General features: G+C 54.4%; 7 protein-coding genes across 7 annotated transcripts; 3 read left to right on the top strand and 4 right to left on the bottom strand.

Moving 5' to 3' along the window:
- Positions 1–126: 126 nt before the first annotated feature.
- Positions 127–2,372, top strand: B0H18DRAFT_973626 (uncharacterized protein). Its single transcript, XM_048043946.1, has 6 exons — positions 127–201; positions 251–477; positions 572–736; positions 827–1,397; positions 1,456–1,496; positions 1,532–2,372. Exons 3-6 carry the CDS (start codon positions 617–619, stop codon positions 1,871–1,873), a joined length of 1,074 nt encoding a protein of 357 aa, XP_047899741.1. The 5' UTR covers positions 127–201; positions 251–477; positions 572–616; the 3' UTR covers positions 1,874–2,372.
- A 108-nt stretch (positions 2,373–2,480) lies between these two features.
- Positions 2,481–5,209, bottom strand: B0H18DRAFT_973625 (ALG6, ALG8 glycosyltransferase family-domain-containing protein). The gene is given in 9 exon segments (XM_048043945.1): positions 2,481–3,090; positions 3,163–3,277; positions 3,329–3,439; positions 3,459–3,890; positions 3,961–4,123; positions 4,170–4,254; positions 4,301–4,475; positions 4,540–4,701; positions 4,758–5,209. The coding sequence occupies 9 exon segments, from the start codon at positions 4,877–4,879 to the stop codon at positions 2,659–2,661; spliced, it is 1,797 nt and encodes a 598-aa protein (XP_047899740.1). The 5' UTR covers positions 4,880–5,209; the 3' UTR covers positions 2,481–2,658.
- Positions 5,210–5,665: 456 nt separating this feature from the next.
- On the top strand, positions 5,666–6,503 carry B0H18DRAFT_868041 (uncharacterized protein; the record flags this gene model as incomplete). The annotated part of the gene is made up of 3 exons (XM_048039915.1): positions 5,666–6,073; positions 6,136–6,246; positions 6,300–6,503. The coding sequence occupies 3 exons, from the start codon at positions 5,666–5,668 to the stop codon at positions 6,501–6,503; spliced, it is 723 nt and encodes a 240-aa protein (XP_047899739.1).
- Positions 6,504–6,731: 228 nt separating this feature from the next.
- B0H18DRAFT_1081997 (uncharacterized protein) lies at positions 6,732–9,035 on the bottom strand (the record flags this gene model as incomplete). Its single annotated transcript, XM_048031470.1, has 9 exons — positions 6,732–7,130; positions 7,186–7,297; positions 7,373–8,151; positions 8,202–8,247; positions 8,305–8,362; positions 8,420–8,459; positions 8,516–8,739; positions 8,795–8,927; positions 9,009–9,035. 9 exons carry the CDS (start codon positions 9,033–9,035, stop codon positions 6,732–6,734), a joined length of 1,818 nt encoding a protein of 605 aa, XP_047899738.1.
- Positions 9,036–9,872: 837 nt separating this feature from the next.
- Positions 9,873–11,619, bottom strand: B0H18DRAFT_1081996 (uncharacterized protein; the record flags this gene model as incomplete). The annotated part of the gene is made up of 7 exons (XM_048031469.1): positions 9,873–9,973; positions 10,031–10,417; positions 10,474–10,663; positions 10,720–10,878; positions 10,936–11,021; positions 11,074–11,126; positions 11,183–11,619. The coding sequence occupies 7 exons, from the start codon at positions 11,617–11,619 to the stop codon at positions 9,873–9,875; spliced, it is 1,413 nt and encodes a 470-aa protein (XP_047899737.1).
- Positions 11,620–13,485: 1,866 nt separating this feature from the next.
- B0H18DRAFT_926418 (Thioesterase/thiol ester dehydrase-isomerase) lies at positions 13,486–14,765 on the top strand. Its single transcript, XM_048041635.1, has 9 exons — positions 13,486–13,552; positions 13,609–13,636; positions 13,727–13,752; positions 13,819–13,882; positions 13,960–13,973; positions 14,032–14,203; positions 14,292–14,357; positions 14,418–14,455; positions 14,528–14,765. Exons 1-9 carry the CDS (start codon positions 13,523–13,525, stop codon positions 14,591–14,593), a joined length of 504 nt encoding a protein of 167 aa, XP_047899736.1. The 5' UTR covers positions 13,486–13,522; the 3' UTR covers positions 14,594–14,765.
- Positions 14,766–14,924: 159 nt separating this feature from the next.
- Positions 14,925–16,182, bottom strand: B0H18DRAFT_973600 (Derlin). Its single transcript, XM_048043944.1, has 6 exons — positions 16,037–16,182; positions 15,914–15,979; positions 15,792–15,865; positions 15,641–15,734; positions 15,286–15,587; positions 14,925–15,231 (listed from the first exon to the last, which is right to left on the bottom strand). The coding sequence occupies exons 1-6, from the start codon at positions 16,124–16,126 to the stop codon at positions 15,207–15,209; spliced, it is 651 nt and encodes a 216-aa protein (XP_047899735.1). The 5' UTR covers positions 16,127–16,182; the 3' UTR covers positions 14,925–15,206.
- Between the last annotated feature and the right edge of the window lie 45 nt (positions 16,183–16,227).

Here is a 16,227-nt window from a genome sequence, read left to right as displayed (position 1 = left end):
TGGGATTGGTCCCTCGTGACAGTTCACCTCCCCAGCCGATCCAGTCCGTCTCCTCCATGCACCCTCATTCTGGCGTCCGCCACTCAGACGGTCTAGATCCCACAGCCTCAACTCACCTTTGCTTCTGACACCACAATGTTCTGCGCAGCGTCTGCGGGCATGTCATCGCCACTGTGTTCCTAGACGACCCGGCGAAATAGGGTATCGTTTGTCTATTATATATATATATAGACAATGGAATGGCCAACAGGACTTCCATATCGTGCGCGCTATCAGGGAGCCGGGCAAGCCGCTCAGCTTCGCCTCGTGCTAACTTTAAGTCGCAGGTATTTAGCTACTGCGTCGTGGTATGTAGCACCCACGTCCCACGACTCGCTAGCACCTCCGCTACACCATGAGTCACCATAGGAAGCACCAACCACGGGGAAATTTACAGAACAATCCCAGTTCGATCCCACATGCCCTGAAAACAGAAACGTATGTACCTTCTACCAGTCGGACTAAGATCCGAACGCCATCGCTGTAGCATTGACTGTGTAAGACTGCAGTGCTAGCACGGTATCGACCGGAGGCTCAGTGATCGAAGCAAGTAGTCGAGACATGGCTTTCTACCAAGATGCCTGTCGCTTTGCTCCCCCTTCCGCCGGACCTGACAGAGAGGATACCACTCGATGTCCATTTGCAAGTCATCGAATGGCTCACTGGCGATCCACGCAGCCTGTGCAACTGCGCCTCAGTCTGCCGAGCATGGTATAGGCAGAGCGCTCGTCAACTGTACACGAAGATCCACATCAAGAGCGAGACCATGTTCAGGTGACTCGTCCAGTCGGGTTCCGAACACGCGCGTGTCCGGGAGCGCCTGGCAGATACTCTTGAGTTAGTCCTTACTCGAGGTTCAGGACGTGCCTCCGAGTCGCTCACCGTGACGTTTGTTGAATGTCTTCCCGCCCCCCTCCACCACCTATTCCTCTCAGCCCTTCACGCATGCGAACGCGTCACGAACCTGACACTCTACGGCGTGATGCTGGAGAGCCACAAGGACCTGGTGCGCATCATCCGCGCCGTTCCGCAACTCCATCGACTAGCACTTGAAGGGGACCTACGTTTCCATCGTGCAATTCCAGTCGCCCAGGCGCAAGACCCTGCTGTGCGCTCTGACGATGCCCTAGGGCGCCGATCGACCCGCAGCCTTTTGAAGCACCTACGCGTCACTGTCTCGAACAAGGACAGCCTCATTTCGCTCGTCGACTGCCTCATACATTCATCATTGTGCGTGTGCGTCGAACATCTGGAGTGCAGCATCGCGGGGAAACATGTAGCCGCTCTCAATAACCTGCTCAGAGCGATAGGGCCATCCTTGAGACACTTCCGGGAGCTACCCGCCCTGACCGAGACGTGTGAGCGTTCAGTACATGTAGCCAAGCAACATCGTGACCTGACTCTCACTCTGCCTAGTTGCCCATTTGGATCTACATCGCAACACGTCCTTGGCGACGGTTGGGTTGTACATCGGGTACTATTCTATTTGGAGGCCGCAGTACTCGGTTTGGAGGGTGTCTTCTCATCCATCCATAGCCCAAACATCACGCACATCACCTTGCAGTTCAACGAACATCCACCGACCAAGCGATCCCAACTTGCAGGATCTGCGACGACATCCGCCAGCGACACATATGACGGGGTGCGAATCCCTTTGCACGAAGTGATGGCTATGCCTGTCTTCGACGGCCTGCGCATAGTCGAAGTCGGAGTCGAAGTCTACCGAACGGAGCCTCGGGATGTAGCGTCAACGTTGTCTGTGCTACTTACCCCATGGGAGGAGCGTGGAATCATCCGTTATAGTGGGGACGGGTTGAGTACTAGATGCGGGTAGGTTGGCAGTTCATGCATGGCCAAGCATGTGAATATCTGGCACGTAGATGGTAATGTAGACCTGCGAAGACTCAACTCTCAGCGCTCCTTGCTCAAGCACCTTCAATCTGTGACAGTCGCATCTGAGTCTGGAGTGCACGGTCTGGTATGTGGCAGTGTGTCGGAGACACGTTCAACTAGCAACTACTGGCGGAAGACGCATTCAATCCGGAGTCGCTCCCGGGACTCCCGAGAGACGCCAGAGCTTCTCGCTCGGCATTATTTGAAGAACTTCTTCTCAAACGTAAGGTCGTCGTAGCTTGAGCAGTTGCACTAAGAGACTGCCTGGTTCGCTTCATATCGGGGTGGTAATTCAAGCAACAGCTTGACGCAGCGGAAACGATTCGTACTTAGTAGCTACTACTCAAGATCGGATAGTATCAGACAAGTACTGTACATTGGAAACCCCTCCACTGCACTGTCAATCCAAGCACTCGTCGGTCTCGAGATCCGCCTCCAAATGTTGCAGAGCAATTGCCTGGCAGCTTCTTTTGTCCCGTTTACTAAGGTTCAAACGTTCGAACGTTCATGGCCCAAATATACCTCATGCACTCACCGAACAGACGAGTACACCTCCAATGACTTTGAAGTGAGCTACACACAAGGACATAGCAACACAGCAACACCACATTTCAGCACTACTATGTACCTCCCATAACGATCGCCATCCGAACTACAGAAAGCACAACACAAACTTAGACACTACCATCAAGAACAACCAATTAGATAGTCCATCCGTATATGCCCTCACTTCTGCTCAGATTCCCGATAGCTCCCCGTACTGAGCACCGAACTAATGCTTCCCGTCCGGCGCGACCGCACCAGCCTTCGCCTACCCTGCGCGTATCCCAAACTCACAGCGCGCGCACCCCCCTCTCGGCCGATCCCAACCGGGGCTGTGCCGCTCGCCTCGCTATCCAAATGCACGGGCACGTCGCCATTCTCGCTGCGCGTAATGGTGACCTTTTGGTCCGTTGGCGAGCTTGGTCCTGTCCCTGGCCCCGGGCCGCCGAGTGCCCACGAGACCTCGACTCCGCGCCGGATGCTCCAGAGCCAGACAAGGCCGAATACGGGCGTCGAGAGGAGGACGTTCAGGACGGGGAAGAGGTCTGGGTACCGAGCGGGTGGAGAGAAGAGTAGCTCAACGAGGTGGAGTGCCATGCAGCCAGTGTGGACGATCTGCAGCATCGAAGACGATGTCAACCAACGAGAACGTAAGAGACTTATGTATAACTTACCAAGGACAGATACTGGAGTAGTGAGCTTGGTCGAGCGGAAGGGATTGTAGCCGACCAATCGGTTCCACAGTAAGGTCATGGCGATGTACGACGCACCCAAGCCGTCCCGCTTGAGCAATGGCCACATACTACAGATATCAGTATCCAGCGAACGAGATGATCTGAACGGTGTACCGCACCTGAACAAAGCCACATTGCTCACGAGCATTCCAATCTCCCACGTCTCCGACGCCTCGTTCGATGTCACCCCAGAGAGCAGCAGGGTCAAGGGAGCAACGGAGCAGAACAGTCTTCTCGTGCACCTGGAACGAGAACAGGAAGAACGACATCGACGACGTCAATAGTGCATACGGCAGAAGCGGCAGCGTCGGGGCCGGCTCTCCCGCCTCTGCCTTGCCCATGTCCTCTGCCTTCGCATCATCGTCCTTGCGGGGCTGCAAGCGCACCCTCCACCCACTATAGATCAGCCCCGCCGCACCGGGCATGAAACCAAGCGCAGTGAGGCACGTCGCGAGTCTCACAAGGGCTTTAGACCCTAGACGACGGCGCCATTTCAGCACGACGTCGCTCGCGCACCAGAAGTTGGCGACCTTGTCTTCGAAGAGCCCGCGGTTGAAGGGGAAGATACGGGTGACGGGGTCGAGGATGGCGGAAGGAGGGGCGAAGGGCGGGAGGAAGGGGAGGAAGAGGATCAGCATCGATGCGAATGTGACGGCAGCGAGGCGGACGAAATGGCGGGGTCTACCTCAAGTGCAATCAGTCCAAATGGTTCTGTCAGCGGGCTGCACAGTCATATGATTGGATAACATACCCTTGCACACTGCCTAGATACAAGCATTTCCCCAGTAGATATGATCCGACTGCAGGGGCATAATACAGTGCCATTTGTTTGAATCCCAGACTTAAGACAAACGCTACAGCACCCAGTAGGTCATAGCCTCGGGCAAAACAGACCATAGCCAATACGGTAAGACCTGCAAAGTGTCAATAGCCGATATGATGCGGGAAACATGTGCATACCTAGCATGACAGAGTTGTATTGAAAGTGGCCGAAATCAATGAGAAGTGATGTGGGCTGCAAAAGGAGAGTGAGGAGGGCCACTTCCTGTGGTACTGTGAGTTGCATTCAACAATATTAACAGAGTTGTCACCTGAGTACGTGCTGAACGATTTGCGTGCCAGGTCCGCACGAAAAGGAAGAGTGCTGGAAGATACACTAGACTATCAAACACCAGTACAGTGGTGCGCATGTACGCTTTGCTTTCTGGACTTTCGATCCCACGAGAGTCGTCGAGGGCAAACCACGAGGCGTTGATCCACGACCCACTGCAAGATGTACAACGTCACGTCACGGTTCTGGAATCACTCATAACAAGACAAGTACACGCACACTAGACCACACGCCCATGACACATACGCGGTTAATGGGGGATAGTCGAGCCCCCAATACTGCAGATCGTACTGATACCATTCACGCGCGGGCAGGTGTATGGTGAGCTCCATCCAATGTCGCTGGGCTTCGTAGTCACCATACATTGCGGTGTACCCTGTCCTGAGCAATAACTCGATGAACACCTGCATAAGCGTCAGAGGTCATTTCACTGGTACTGACCGGAGTATGAACCGAGTCCGATCGACCACTTCACCCAGACCGACGCAAGGACGGCACAAGGCACAACCCAACGCTTCAGCCCTTGCTTGTGCATCCAACGCACCCACCGTCTGCCCATACCCCCGACATGTTCGCTGTCTGGTTTTCGTCGCTCGTGTGGATACGCTGAGAGAATCGGCGAGTCCAGAGACTGCTCGTTGTCCCTGAGCGAACTGAAACTGAGCTGCCGGCTTAGGCGACGACGCGTCGTTGATGGTGACAAAGTGTGTGGGCCATTCAGTGAGAATGGCGATACGGGTCGAGAGGACGAGGCGGAGAGCGTCGGGGAGCCTAGCCAATGTGGGCTTTCGGACGCCTGTAGACTAAGATGTTTGCGCGGGACAGGCGCAAGGATGTCCGGTCCAGACCTGTGATTCTTAAGGTTCGAGGTGGTATACTCCCAACGTCGTCCGGAATGCACCCACCCATGATTGATACTGCTTGCGTGCGTGAAACGCGCCTGTGACAGTGGCGTTTTGAGACGCAACGGTCGACTTGATTGGGCTGTTGCCGACGTCTGCGACGAGAAAGAAGTAGTTGAGAGTCGCTTGGACGGCCGAGAAGATGAAGATGAGCTCTCCAAAGGGAGGTATCCAGACGACTCGTCCATGCGTTCGGAGCAAGTGAGGGTACAGGTGTAAGTAACCGAGTCTGTTGTATTTGTTGTCGACACGTCGGCTACTTATTGGTGCAATACTATTGGAGTGATGACCAGTAAGTAAGTATTGTATTATAGTGCTCCTTACAATCAGTAAGTAGTATAAAGCTGTTAGTGCCGGGCTTATGTCATCCATAGCACTTGCGAAGCCCGTGCGATCGTCCTTCTTGCTTCCTACTTCCACACTGCAGTACACCGATCTTTGACATGGGTATGATGATTCCCTCGAGAGACAGAGACACGCCGGCAGATAGAGTGCGATCCTTGATAACACAGAAAGAGAACCTCGAAGCCGAGCTGGACGCACAAGTCTCCATTCTGAAGGCGAACTCCTCTACCATGAATTCGCCTCTGGTCGACGCAGAAGGCTTCCCGCGCGGAGACCTCGATGTGTGGGCTGTCCGTCATGCCCGTGTGCGCGTTATCGAGCTGCGAAACGACCTGGACGCGCTCAGGGACACGATCGCGACTGCGTTGCAAGGCGTATTTGACCCCGCAACGTCGGCGAAGTCAGAACCGTCTACAACGCAGGAGAGCACTGGGTCTTCCAGCAACACATTATTACCATTCGCGACGGTGAACGGTGTCGCGCCGGGCAGTCCAGCGGCAGCAGCGGTGCGTGTCCCCTATGGCGTCTCGGACGTCATGACCTTGCTGCTGAGACTTGAATGTATCAGGGCCTTCTTCGAGAGGATCTGGTACTTTCGTTCGGCTCATTGACGCGAGCATCATTCCCTTCGTCATCATCCCTGCAGCCGCTGGCTGAATTTGTCAGTACACGTGAGAACGTACGTCTCTAGTCCACAGTTCCTTCGCCTGCTTTGCCTGACGAACTCTACAGCGACAAATTGCAGTCAAGGTGCTCCGAGGTTCCGGGGAGACGATTGACTTGACTTTCACTCCCAGGAGCGGGTGGGGAGGACGCGGCCTACTAGGGTGCGTAGTATTATCCACGGTCAGGTCACGAATACTTAGGCTCACCGGATGGGTAGATGCCACATCGTCCCCTACAGCGGGTCATGATAGACCTCGTACCTTTTTGTAGCGCTTTTGCCCGCGTTGTATTGATAGCGACACTGCAGTTCGTCCCGTGTAACATTACTGTAATAGGTTATGCCCACTCAACACAATCGTAGTGCTGTCTGACCGTCGGGTGTGTGAGATCAACATTTCAACATCAATCGTTGAGTACTACCAGGCTGCTCAGGGGCATTATAGGTACTGTCGAGAACAGTCATGGTCGTACAGGGAGACGATCTCATTGTAGCCAGATTCATAGTCGGGAGGATACATTGACTGCTCTGGCGTCCGTGCCATAGACAACCTCCCTATCCTCCTGAAGGCGTTGCAACTGGGTTTGTCTAGCTCTGCGCACGTCTTGGACCGCCTGGGTCACACCACCCTCCTCCATCCACCTCTTGAGTACGTCTACATCAATCCGACGTGTTGCGGCATTGGTCTTGCAAGCCCAGACAGCATGCTCAAGCAAGAAGGCACCGCATGCCACATGCGACAGCAGGAACAATGCCGGCCGAGGCACAAGAGGCGGGATGGGCGCCGCGTACGCAGCCGTCAGGTCGTCTAGGGCAGATCGGAGAATGTCAAGCGGCGCCCCGAGAGTGCTGTCTACTTCAAGCTCTGGGTTGTATGATGCAGAAACGGAGTTGACCCACTGTTAATCATGCATCAGTGATTAGGACTCCCCAGGCAGACGGGCGAAGACTTACGGCAACGAATGAATCCAGAACCGCCCGATCGGATGCTGCACGGACGACATCCAGAGACAAAACTGTGATGGTACCTTCCCAGATTTTCTCGACTAGTGCATCTTGGATCATCCTGTCAGGATTGCCGCACACCGTCAGTTGTCAATGACTAAAACATGCAACACTGCGCTGAGAAAAGGGTACGGACCGTCCGAGCTCAGTCTCCGTCATGTAGCCCGCTCCTCCAAGTGCGGCCATACACTCCTCCATCGCCGTGCACGCTTTTTCCGCGGCAAATGCTTTGACAGCAGGGGTAAGCAGCCGCAGACGATGTGTCTCGTCTTCAGTCGCAACGCCGCATTCGACCCTGCCCAGCAGCGCGACTGTCCCGAACAACATGTGCACGAGGGCACGGTACACCAGAGACACTTTGGCGAGCTCCGCGACATGGAGCGGTGTATCCTGCAGCAGTTGGCTGCCGCCCTTGATGGCCCTCACTTGGGAGTACGCGGTCGCGATTGCCAGGCATCTGCGCAGGTTTCCCACCGACGCGGTTGCGGAATGCACACGAGTGATGTTCAAGACAGGCGTAATGAGCTTCACACCCTGGCCGGGCTGTCCCAGCAGATATGCCTCGCTGCCCTCGAGTGACAGCTCGGCGGTTGGGACGGCTACCGTTCCAAATTTGTCCTTAAGGCGATGTACGAAGATGCGGTTCGTGATTGCTGAAGGTCTCGGTGCACCGGGCTCCCGGATGAGTGGAAAGCGCAGCGGTATGAGGAACAATGATAGAGCACGAGAGCCCTCGGAAGCAGATCCGGTACGTGCCAAAGCTAGTGCGACGTCGCTGTCAGTTGCGCTGGAGAACCACTTGAACCCATCAAGCGTGTAAGTCGGACCATATGGACTGCTGTTCGAGGTTCCGGTATCTCCTGGAGCAGGCATAGCTACTGTCTCTGTGTGTGACACATCCGAGCCTCCCGGTCGCTGATAAGGCCTCCGTATGAATATGCAGTTACCAAATGCTCGCGACATACCTCCGTCATCCACTGCCCAGCTGTGAAAGCGACTTCAGGGTCGCGGCTGTTGACAATCAGTTTTCAGTGCGATCATGTCAGCATACTATAGGGGAAGACCGACCTGATGAGCCGAGGATATATGTCTTGTTTCAACGCCGATGTTCCAAGGAGTTCGAGGACTAAACAGCAATCGGTGAGACCGTGTAAATTCTGAGTCTCATGATACGTGTACTTACCTCGTGCAGAACCGTCTGTCATGCTCAGCGGGCAATCCACCTGCCAATGATGCTCAACTCTAACTTCAGTACTAGTCACGGTAGAGGCATTCATACCGACTGCGAATCTCCCATGGCCAGCAGAATCTTAGCGAAACCATGGATTCTGCTGTGTTGCTGGTGCTTGCGCTCGTAGAATATTCCGATGATGCCTTCCATCTGCCACAGCGCCTTCATGCGGCGCCAGCCTTCTGTTGTCTGCAGGTCGTCCACTCGGCGGCCCCAGTTGTCATATTGGACAAGCTTGGGAGCACCGGTGAGTTTGTTCACAGACCGCAAAGCTACATGATTTGTTGCGTAAATGTAAATGTGCCAAGGAAAGGTGTCAGCACGCACTTGTAGTGACTTCATTGCCGAAGTGACTCAGATCTCCCTCAATTTCGACAAGGGCATCTGACGGTAAAAGACGCTTCAGAAGGATAGGAAGGACCGGATCAGTATGATACGGATGTCCCTCTGTGTATGGAGTCTGTTATTCCGAATCATGCGGCCGTGGGATAAGATGCCATGTCAATCATTCAATCGTATAGTAAGTACCGTCCTAACGTACCTGCTGAAACCCTTCTTCGATACGCATGACAAGAGGGCAGTGAGCCGAGGACACTGGCAGCAAAAACGGCTACCGGCGCCCTATATATTTGTAGCTTCCCAACGTCAGGCCGTGATATTCAGGGGTTCAAGGAGACAGTGACAGGTCACGCTGCCTGAGCATGAGGTAGGGCCGTACGTCGGGGTGATCATTCACCTCGCTATGTCGAAAGCACCATCTGACACTATTTGTGCATGATGTATGAGACATCTTGGTTGGGGCGGGCGGCATCGTGTTTGCTTGGAAGTCTGCTACTGCGAATCGCCGGGACAGCCTTCGGCGAAGTGAGCCACTGTGCGGAGGCATATTCACATATGATGGTGACCACTGACATCGTGTGTCGTTGCTGTGGCATCATTGTCACAGTCCTAGTGCGATGAGATATGCACGTATAACAACCTACTTACTCCTTTGCAGACAAGTGGTGGTGGCCTCAGCGCGCGATGTCATCTTTTAGGACGAAGTTGTTGTGAAATGTCGAAGCTTGCCAGACGGGCGGCGCTTGCTGGCCCGGGAAGGCTGCCGTACTGGCCCGGGAAGGCTGTCGTACTTGGCAGTGTTCCCAAATACGTAGACCACTGCAAAAATATAGGAATTACACAACATCTATCGAAGACAGTTATAGTCTACATCATGCACCGCACGACCTACAACTCGGAACCTAATAACTAAAGTAGTCGCTACAGCCAATGTCGTACTCGGATGACGACGTTTTGGAGGATTAATGTAACCGGCCACAAGAGAGCACGTATCTCATCTAGGAGTCCCAGATAGCACCGAAGGCAGGGATTCCACGACTCATCATACCGTATACCACTTTCTCCGTCAAGGCTGATTGGAAATGATGACAACGGCCTCCGCATTGAATGCCTGGACCATCCGATACGTGAGCTTCACGAGGTCTGGCCTGCCGTGTTGGCGAGTATCTTGTGACAACGTGTCAGCATCACATAGAATTCAGTGACAGAGGTGAGCATTCTCACCATAGATGACAGATCCGGGAGCCGCCTCCAGTAGCGAGTCCACGAGCTTGTCCCCGAACGTCTTCCGCACCGCGGGCGCCGTCCAGAGCAATTGGATCTCTGTCTTCTTAGCGAACACAACTGGGGCTATCGGGCCAATGCCACTACCAGTCGCGACCATCACCACTCGACGGAACATCGGTGTGACGCGCACGACACCGTAGCAAGGGACACCGCGGATCCAGATCTTGTCTGGCGGGTTACCAATTTGCTGCTTCGTCCAGTCTCCGGCACGCGAAACGACCGCCGAGTATCCCTTCTGGCCGGGCTCAGAGATGGTGGCGAAGGAGTGCCACTCAAGGAGAGGGTTGAGGGACATGCGGGTGAAGTGGCCAGGCTGTGTGTTCACTAAATACGATGTCTTTGTGAGCGGACATCAGACAGACCGAGCATGTGATACTCACCGTAGTCGAAGTAGAGTCGCACGCAGTGTTCCGATAGCACTTCCGCACGGACTGGGACCTTGCGCAGACGAGCCCATGGCAGGATGATAGAAATCGACATGATCAGCGTGAGCCAGAAAGGAGGCGACTGGGCTACGGCGTGTCCGAGTGTCTCGTCCGGGCTCTTGTAATCCTTGACGAGTAGTATTACCTAGTCGTGTGATTAGGTGAAACTTCCTTCTGATCTTGACTCCAGTGTGCACATACCTGAGCCCATACGAGAGCAACAGCAGACCATCCGACGAATCGATGAATTATCTCAAAGGCATCGTGGTGTTGGATGCGGAACTTCGGCCAAGCGAAAATAACCATCGCCAAAAGTAGCACCAAAATGACATAGGACACAGTGAGGGTGGCTACGCTCGTCTATGCACAGGTTCCGTCAGAATACCGACAGAGGCGGAGATAGATAAGAAAACTTGCCTTTTCTTTCTTGATCACCTCGCGTGTTGCCTGGCCCACAAACAGGATGAGCCAGACGGTCCCACTGACTCCGGTACCTGAGTGGACTGCGTATGACAGTCAGCATGCAGCCAGTAGACACTTGCACAGGATACTTACTTCCACCGATCGAATACACTCTCGCTAGGATGCGCCGGATCCACAGCGGCCACCTAACAAACCTTGGTCAAGCTGCGTTCCGGAATGCGATGCGAAACATGCGACTTACGACCGCGGGGCCAGACAAGCCACAGTGAAGAACGCGTTGATTACGTGCTCCTGTCGCATGAGGATGGCAGTGAAGAGGTTTCCGATGACAACCCTGCTGAGTTGCTCCGCGTTCGCGCCCTTGACCGCGTACCAGATGAATACGCCCAGGTTGACGCAGAAGACGATACCAAACAGTCTGCGGTATAGCGACATCATCTGAAAGCGGATGTTGCGCAGATAATGGCCCTGGATCTTTTCGGGAAGCTCGTCCTTCTCGTACCCCAGCCATACCTCGCCTTTCTCCGTCGACGAGACATCGCTCTGCGATGTCGATGCAGACGTGGAGGACACTTTGACCATGGCCTGCTTGAGGTCTACCACGGTCACCTCTGAGTTGTGGGCAGGGTCCACCTGCGAGCCCTTGGGCTCCTCTGAGATTGACGAAGTAGTGCTCATGGCGAGAGGGTGATGCGAATGTGAGAAGGATGTCCGGGGAGAAGTAGCTTGATCGAGGTGATCAATGCAGTCTCTGCGACATATTGCCGTCTCTATTATACCTGCAGATGGAACACAGGCGATCCTTTACAGCTTGCGAAGTCTGTCAAGCCCCGATGCCGACCTGTCACACCCTCGCACAGGTGGCGTTGTGAGAGGCCGACATAGGAACATCAGGCGGAGCACGGACTTCTTTTCGAACATATTCCGATTTGGCTGTGAGGAGGGCGCCAGGAAGGACGCCACGGCCGGCGCGTGGCACATGCGCGTTAGAAATCTGAGGAAATGGCCGTATCCAGAGCGCACGCTGTCGATCTCGAAGTGCAGATGTATTGGCCAAATGATGCGGGGTCACAGAAGTCAGTCAGCTAGAAGCATTTGGTGGGGTTTATTACCGCAGGGGGGCATCTCGCCATCGTGACGCGAATAGTTGGTGATTCGGTCCCTGAAAGCCATCTCCGTAATTACCACCTTGTCAAGTACCGTTGTTGAACATGTACTGCCTTGGCCTAAGCAGTTAGTAGGGTGGATGAGTGCACTCCTTCCGACGTTGTCCGGACGTTTGAATTGTAGCCGCACAATCACCGATAGATCTGGCCTGGCAGAGGATATGTTGGAAGTAACCCGCGGCAGTCACCCCGTGTTGGTATTCGGAATGAGGGAGCGCACAATCGGGAGCGCGAGTAAATCCCAGATGACAGGACCGCAAGAGCGCCGCAATGCCACTTTGGGTATCGTCTCTTCTGCGATGCATTCCCAGTCCTGTCAGCAATCCTTTACAGGTACTGCAAGCAGAACTCAATGCTGCTACCTTCATGTTGTACACATGAGCGCGACTTCCCGACGCGAAACGACTGCATCGGTGTCGCACCTTGACTGTGTGCGCTGCAGTCTGCACTGGGCAGGCCGCGAATGCGACGTCGACGCGCCGGAGTGTGAAGCAGAACTTCTGACTTCGCGTGAGACAGTTCGCCGAAGTTCGTGCAAGCTAGACGCAGCGACCGGAGTAGGCACAGACAACTGAGACAAGTGAACATGGTGGCTGTCGCTACGAACCTGCAAGCGCGCGCAACGCCGGCCCCACCAGCTCGTCCGCGCTCCGCTTCATTGCGCCACAGATGGGAGATCTTGAATTCGATCGCTAGCGCTCATTCGCGAGTCGCCGCTGCGATCCATTGCGCATAGCAATTTGTTATGTCCGGGCTGAGGTTACTGTCAAAATCATACATTGTGTCGCTCATATAACGTAGGAAGTTTAGAGGCATTGTACAGATATAAAGCCGAACATAGAAGCTGTCTCAATACCAAGCTGCGGCACTATACCGATAACAGCCTACAGGACGAGTCAAACATAACTGAATGTTTGTTGTCTCCGATCATCGATCACGTTCTTTGGCAATTACACAGGCTAATCCCTGGTAACTTACATCATACTATGCTTCCGCAAGATGCTTCTTTGGTGTCACAGTAGTCGCGGACGCCGAACCAGGTTTTGCCAATTACTGCTTCGCGCGATCCAGTGGAAAGAAAATTAGCAATCCATAGTGTAATACTACTTATGTTTTTGTCAAATGCTTCATGCAACGAGCCGATGATGTACTAGCAGCGACTCTTCAATAGACAGATAGTAATCTATCACGCCTGTAAGGTCTTGACAATCTCTACTGCGTTCTCTTCGTCATAACAATCGCGTCTTACGAAAATCATCACTCATTTCTTGACTTGGCCTCCGCCTGGCGCCCGCATCCTCAGGCAATGAGACGCGCTTACATCGCACACGTGACCGTGTCGGTATCCGTGCGTAACCGCGGCGTGTACGCGGGGTCGCTCGTCGGAGGGACTGCAACTTCAAGCACCAGCAGCTATGTCAGCCTGCCTCAGATTTACCCGGCGGGTCAGTGCGTACGCATCTCATCGTGGCGTTGATGTATCCATCAGGAAATGACGCAGGTCTGGAAGTCCTTCGTCGAGAACAAAGGTGCGCGTCGCGCTGTAAATTCGGCCGCCATCTCGCGCTCACTGTCACCGACGTGCTTTCCACGCCATCTGTTGATTGGCGTGGCGGCAGGACATGATCAACACTGCTTTCCTAACGTATGCCCCCCCCCCACACACACACACTCAGAACCCCACGTGCGGCTTTAACATCTTTACCCACAGCTCAAGATCCTGGATGCGAGGCCCGGGTTGCTGCAAGCCTCGCTCAAGATTGAGCCGTACAACCGTACGTCCAACTCGCTCTTGTCTCGGCGCGGCCGCTTGGTAAACGCACGTACTCACGTCATGTCTTCTGTCCGTCAGTAAACAGGGTCGGAGTGAGGCCGCGGTCCGTCTAGTGTGCTCGGAGCTTCGCTCAGCTATGACATCTTTCAGACCGTGCACGGCGGCCTCATCATGTCTCTCACAGACACGATGGGTTCCCTCGCTGTAGCGACGAAGGGGCAGTACCTCACCGGCGTCTCCGTCGACATCGGCACCTCGTTCGTCAAGCCAGGCGGTCGGGTAGGCGATGAAATGCAGATGAGTGCGGTCGTGGTTGGCATAGGTTCGTCGAGCTGCGCGATCTCTGCACCGCATAGGCGGGGGCCGATCCGTCCGTATGTTGACTTGCTGCCTTGCGCCGCTGTCTTCAGGGAAGTCACTGGCGTACACCCGTGTCGAGTTCTTCAACGCCGCCGGGCAGCTGGCGGCTTACGGCCGTGAGTACACGCATGCGTACGCGATTTGCGTGACCAGTTACTGAGCGTCGTGCTTCGCAGACCATACCAAGTACGTCGGCAAGTCCGCCGGGCACGAGGTAAGCTTCCAGTTCCAGGCCTATCGACACCTGCCGGCTTGTTTGTGTACTCAGCGCGACATATGTTGACAGAACGACGTCAAATTCTCGGAGGATGGCGAGTCCGTTCTGGAAGGGAAGGACCTGGATGTAGACTAAGACTAACAGACGTGCACGTCTCTGCGCGCGCGCCAGAGGCAATCTATGTGGTGCAATACATACTGATCTTGCGTAGAATGGGCAGAGCTTCGCTTTCTCTCAATTCTCTCCACTATCCTGTGCTTCTCCGGAGCCGCTTGGAGGAACGACACTAGAACGAGGCTAAAATTGTACGGGGCGAAGTGCTGGACCTGCTTCTGCTTCTGGCGGGAATGACAGCCATTGCGGGCGCACGCCACAACGATTGGCGTGCCTGTCGGTGATCCCGCTCATGCTTCTTGTACCTGCTCCAGCGGAACCAGTCCGGAACCGGTCCTACCTCACATTCCTTTGATCGTGGATGGGTGGGCGCTCCGTTCAATCTTCTATGAGAAGCTCTGTACGCAAGGCAAGAATGCTGCCATGGTCGAGATGTTCAGATACTGGGACAGACACCGAACAATTGTCCCGGAATATGCGCCTTCGCCTCGCCAATAATCAGTCACGTCTGGTTTCCGTCCAATAAAATACATATTAGCGAGAACAACATGTAGAGTCCCTTGTTCGATTGCGTACAACAGTCCCGTTCAATAAATAATTGCCAGAGTTTTATGATTCGCTCTCCCTCGCGCGCTCAGATATCACCTAGCAGGCGTTTGCTGCAACGCGTCATCAGAGCACTGCTAGTTGATAATGATTAAGGGGATGCTTACAGAGCCAACGGTGCATCGCTCAGGAATGTCGGTCCGCCAATCATTTCGCGCGTCCACACGTCCCGCACAAACCACCCGACATGGCCCACCGCGCAGCCCATGAGGTCTCCCGCGGCCGCGCGCCAGGTGCCGTTGAGCATCCACGCAAGACAGACGAGAGCGAGCGGTAGGTAGGGCGCGGTGATCGTGATCAGACCGAACAATGATATCGGTGTGGATGGGTGTCGTCGCGACCACAGGTAGATGGGGACGAATGCAAGTGGGGAGGAGAGAAAGGGTAGGTTGACGAGAGGAGAAATTGCCTATACAGAATGGTTGGATGTCTACTCATAGTCGGACGATGGAAAGTACTCACAAGGAGCATGATGGCGGATAGTAGAAGCAACCAGAAATAGTCTGCTTTACGATTTGCGAACGACGACTCTTCCAGCATACGGCTGTATCTCATGCTTCATGCACATTCGCATGAGTCGTATAGTAAGCAAGCAAACGCAATGTGTACTCACAAGAAGAACATGTGGAAGACAAAGTCGAGTGAGATGGGACCGAAGTACCAGAATGTGGTCAACAATCGCCATGGCTGACAGGGAATCAGTGAGTGAGCATGAACCTGCTTAAATACACGCACTTGTGCATTCGTGAAAGCAGCTTTGTAGCTGAAATAGAGCTGCAGCGGGGTGATAACCTGGCATTGCTGTATGGGCACACGTTCAGCCACAAACGTCATAATACACGGCGAAGGGGTGCTTACTACTGCCATGCTTGTGAGCACCGCCAGTGCGAGCCATGCCCGTGTCACTGGTGGTATCTGGGTCACCCATGCCTCAATTCCGACAGGCATTTTGAGATGGACGAAAGTGAACGCGACTCGGCGTCGGCGAGACCAAGGTGTACAGTCGAGCGCTAAGACTGAGCGCTTGCTTCCGTATAACGTGGCTTCGC

Source organism: Fomitopsis serialis (assembly GCF_022376445.1).
Source record: "Fomitopsis serialis strain Sig1Antser10 chromosome Unknown B0H18scaffold_3, whole genome shotgun sequence".
In the NCBI taxonomy this organism is placed as follows: domain Eukaryota; kingdom Fungi; phylum Basidiomycota; class Agaricomycetes; order Polyporales; family Fomitopsidaceae; genus Fomitopsis; species Fomitopsis serialis.
Note: the sequence above shows the minus strand (reverse complement) of the source record. Positions and strands in the feature narration are given on the sequence as shown.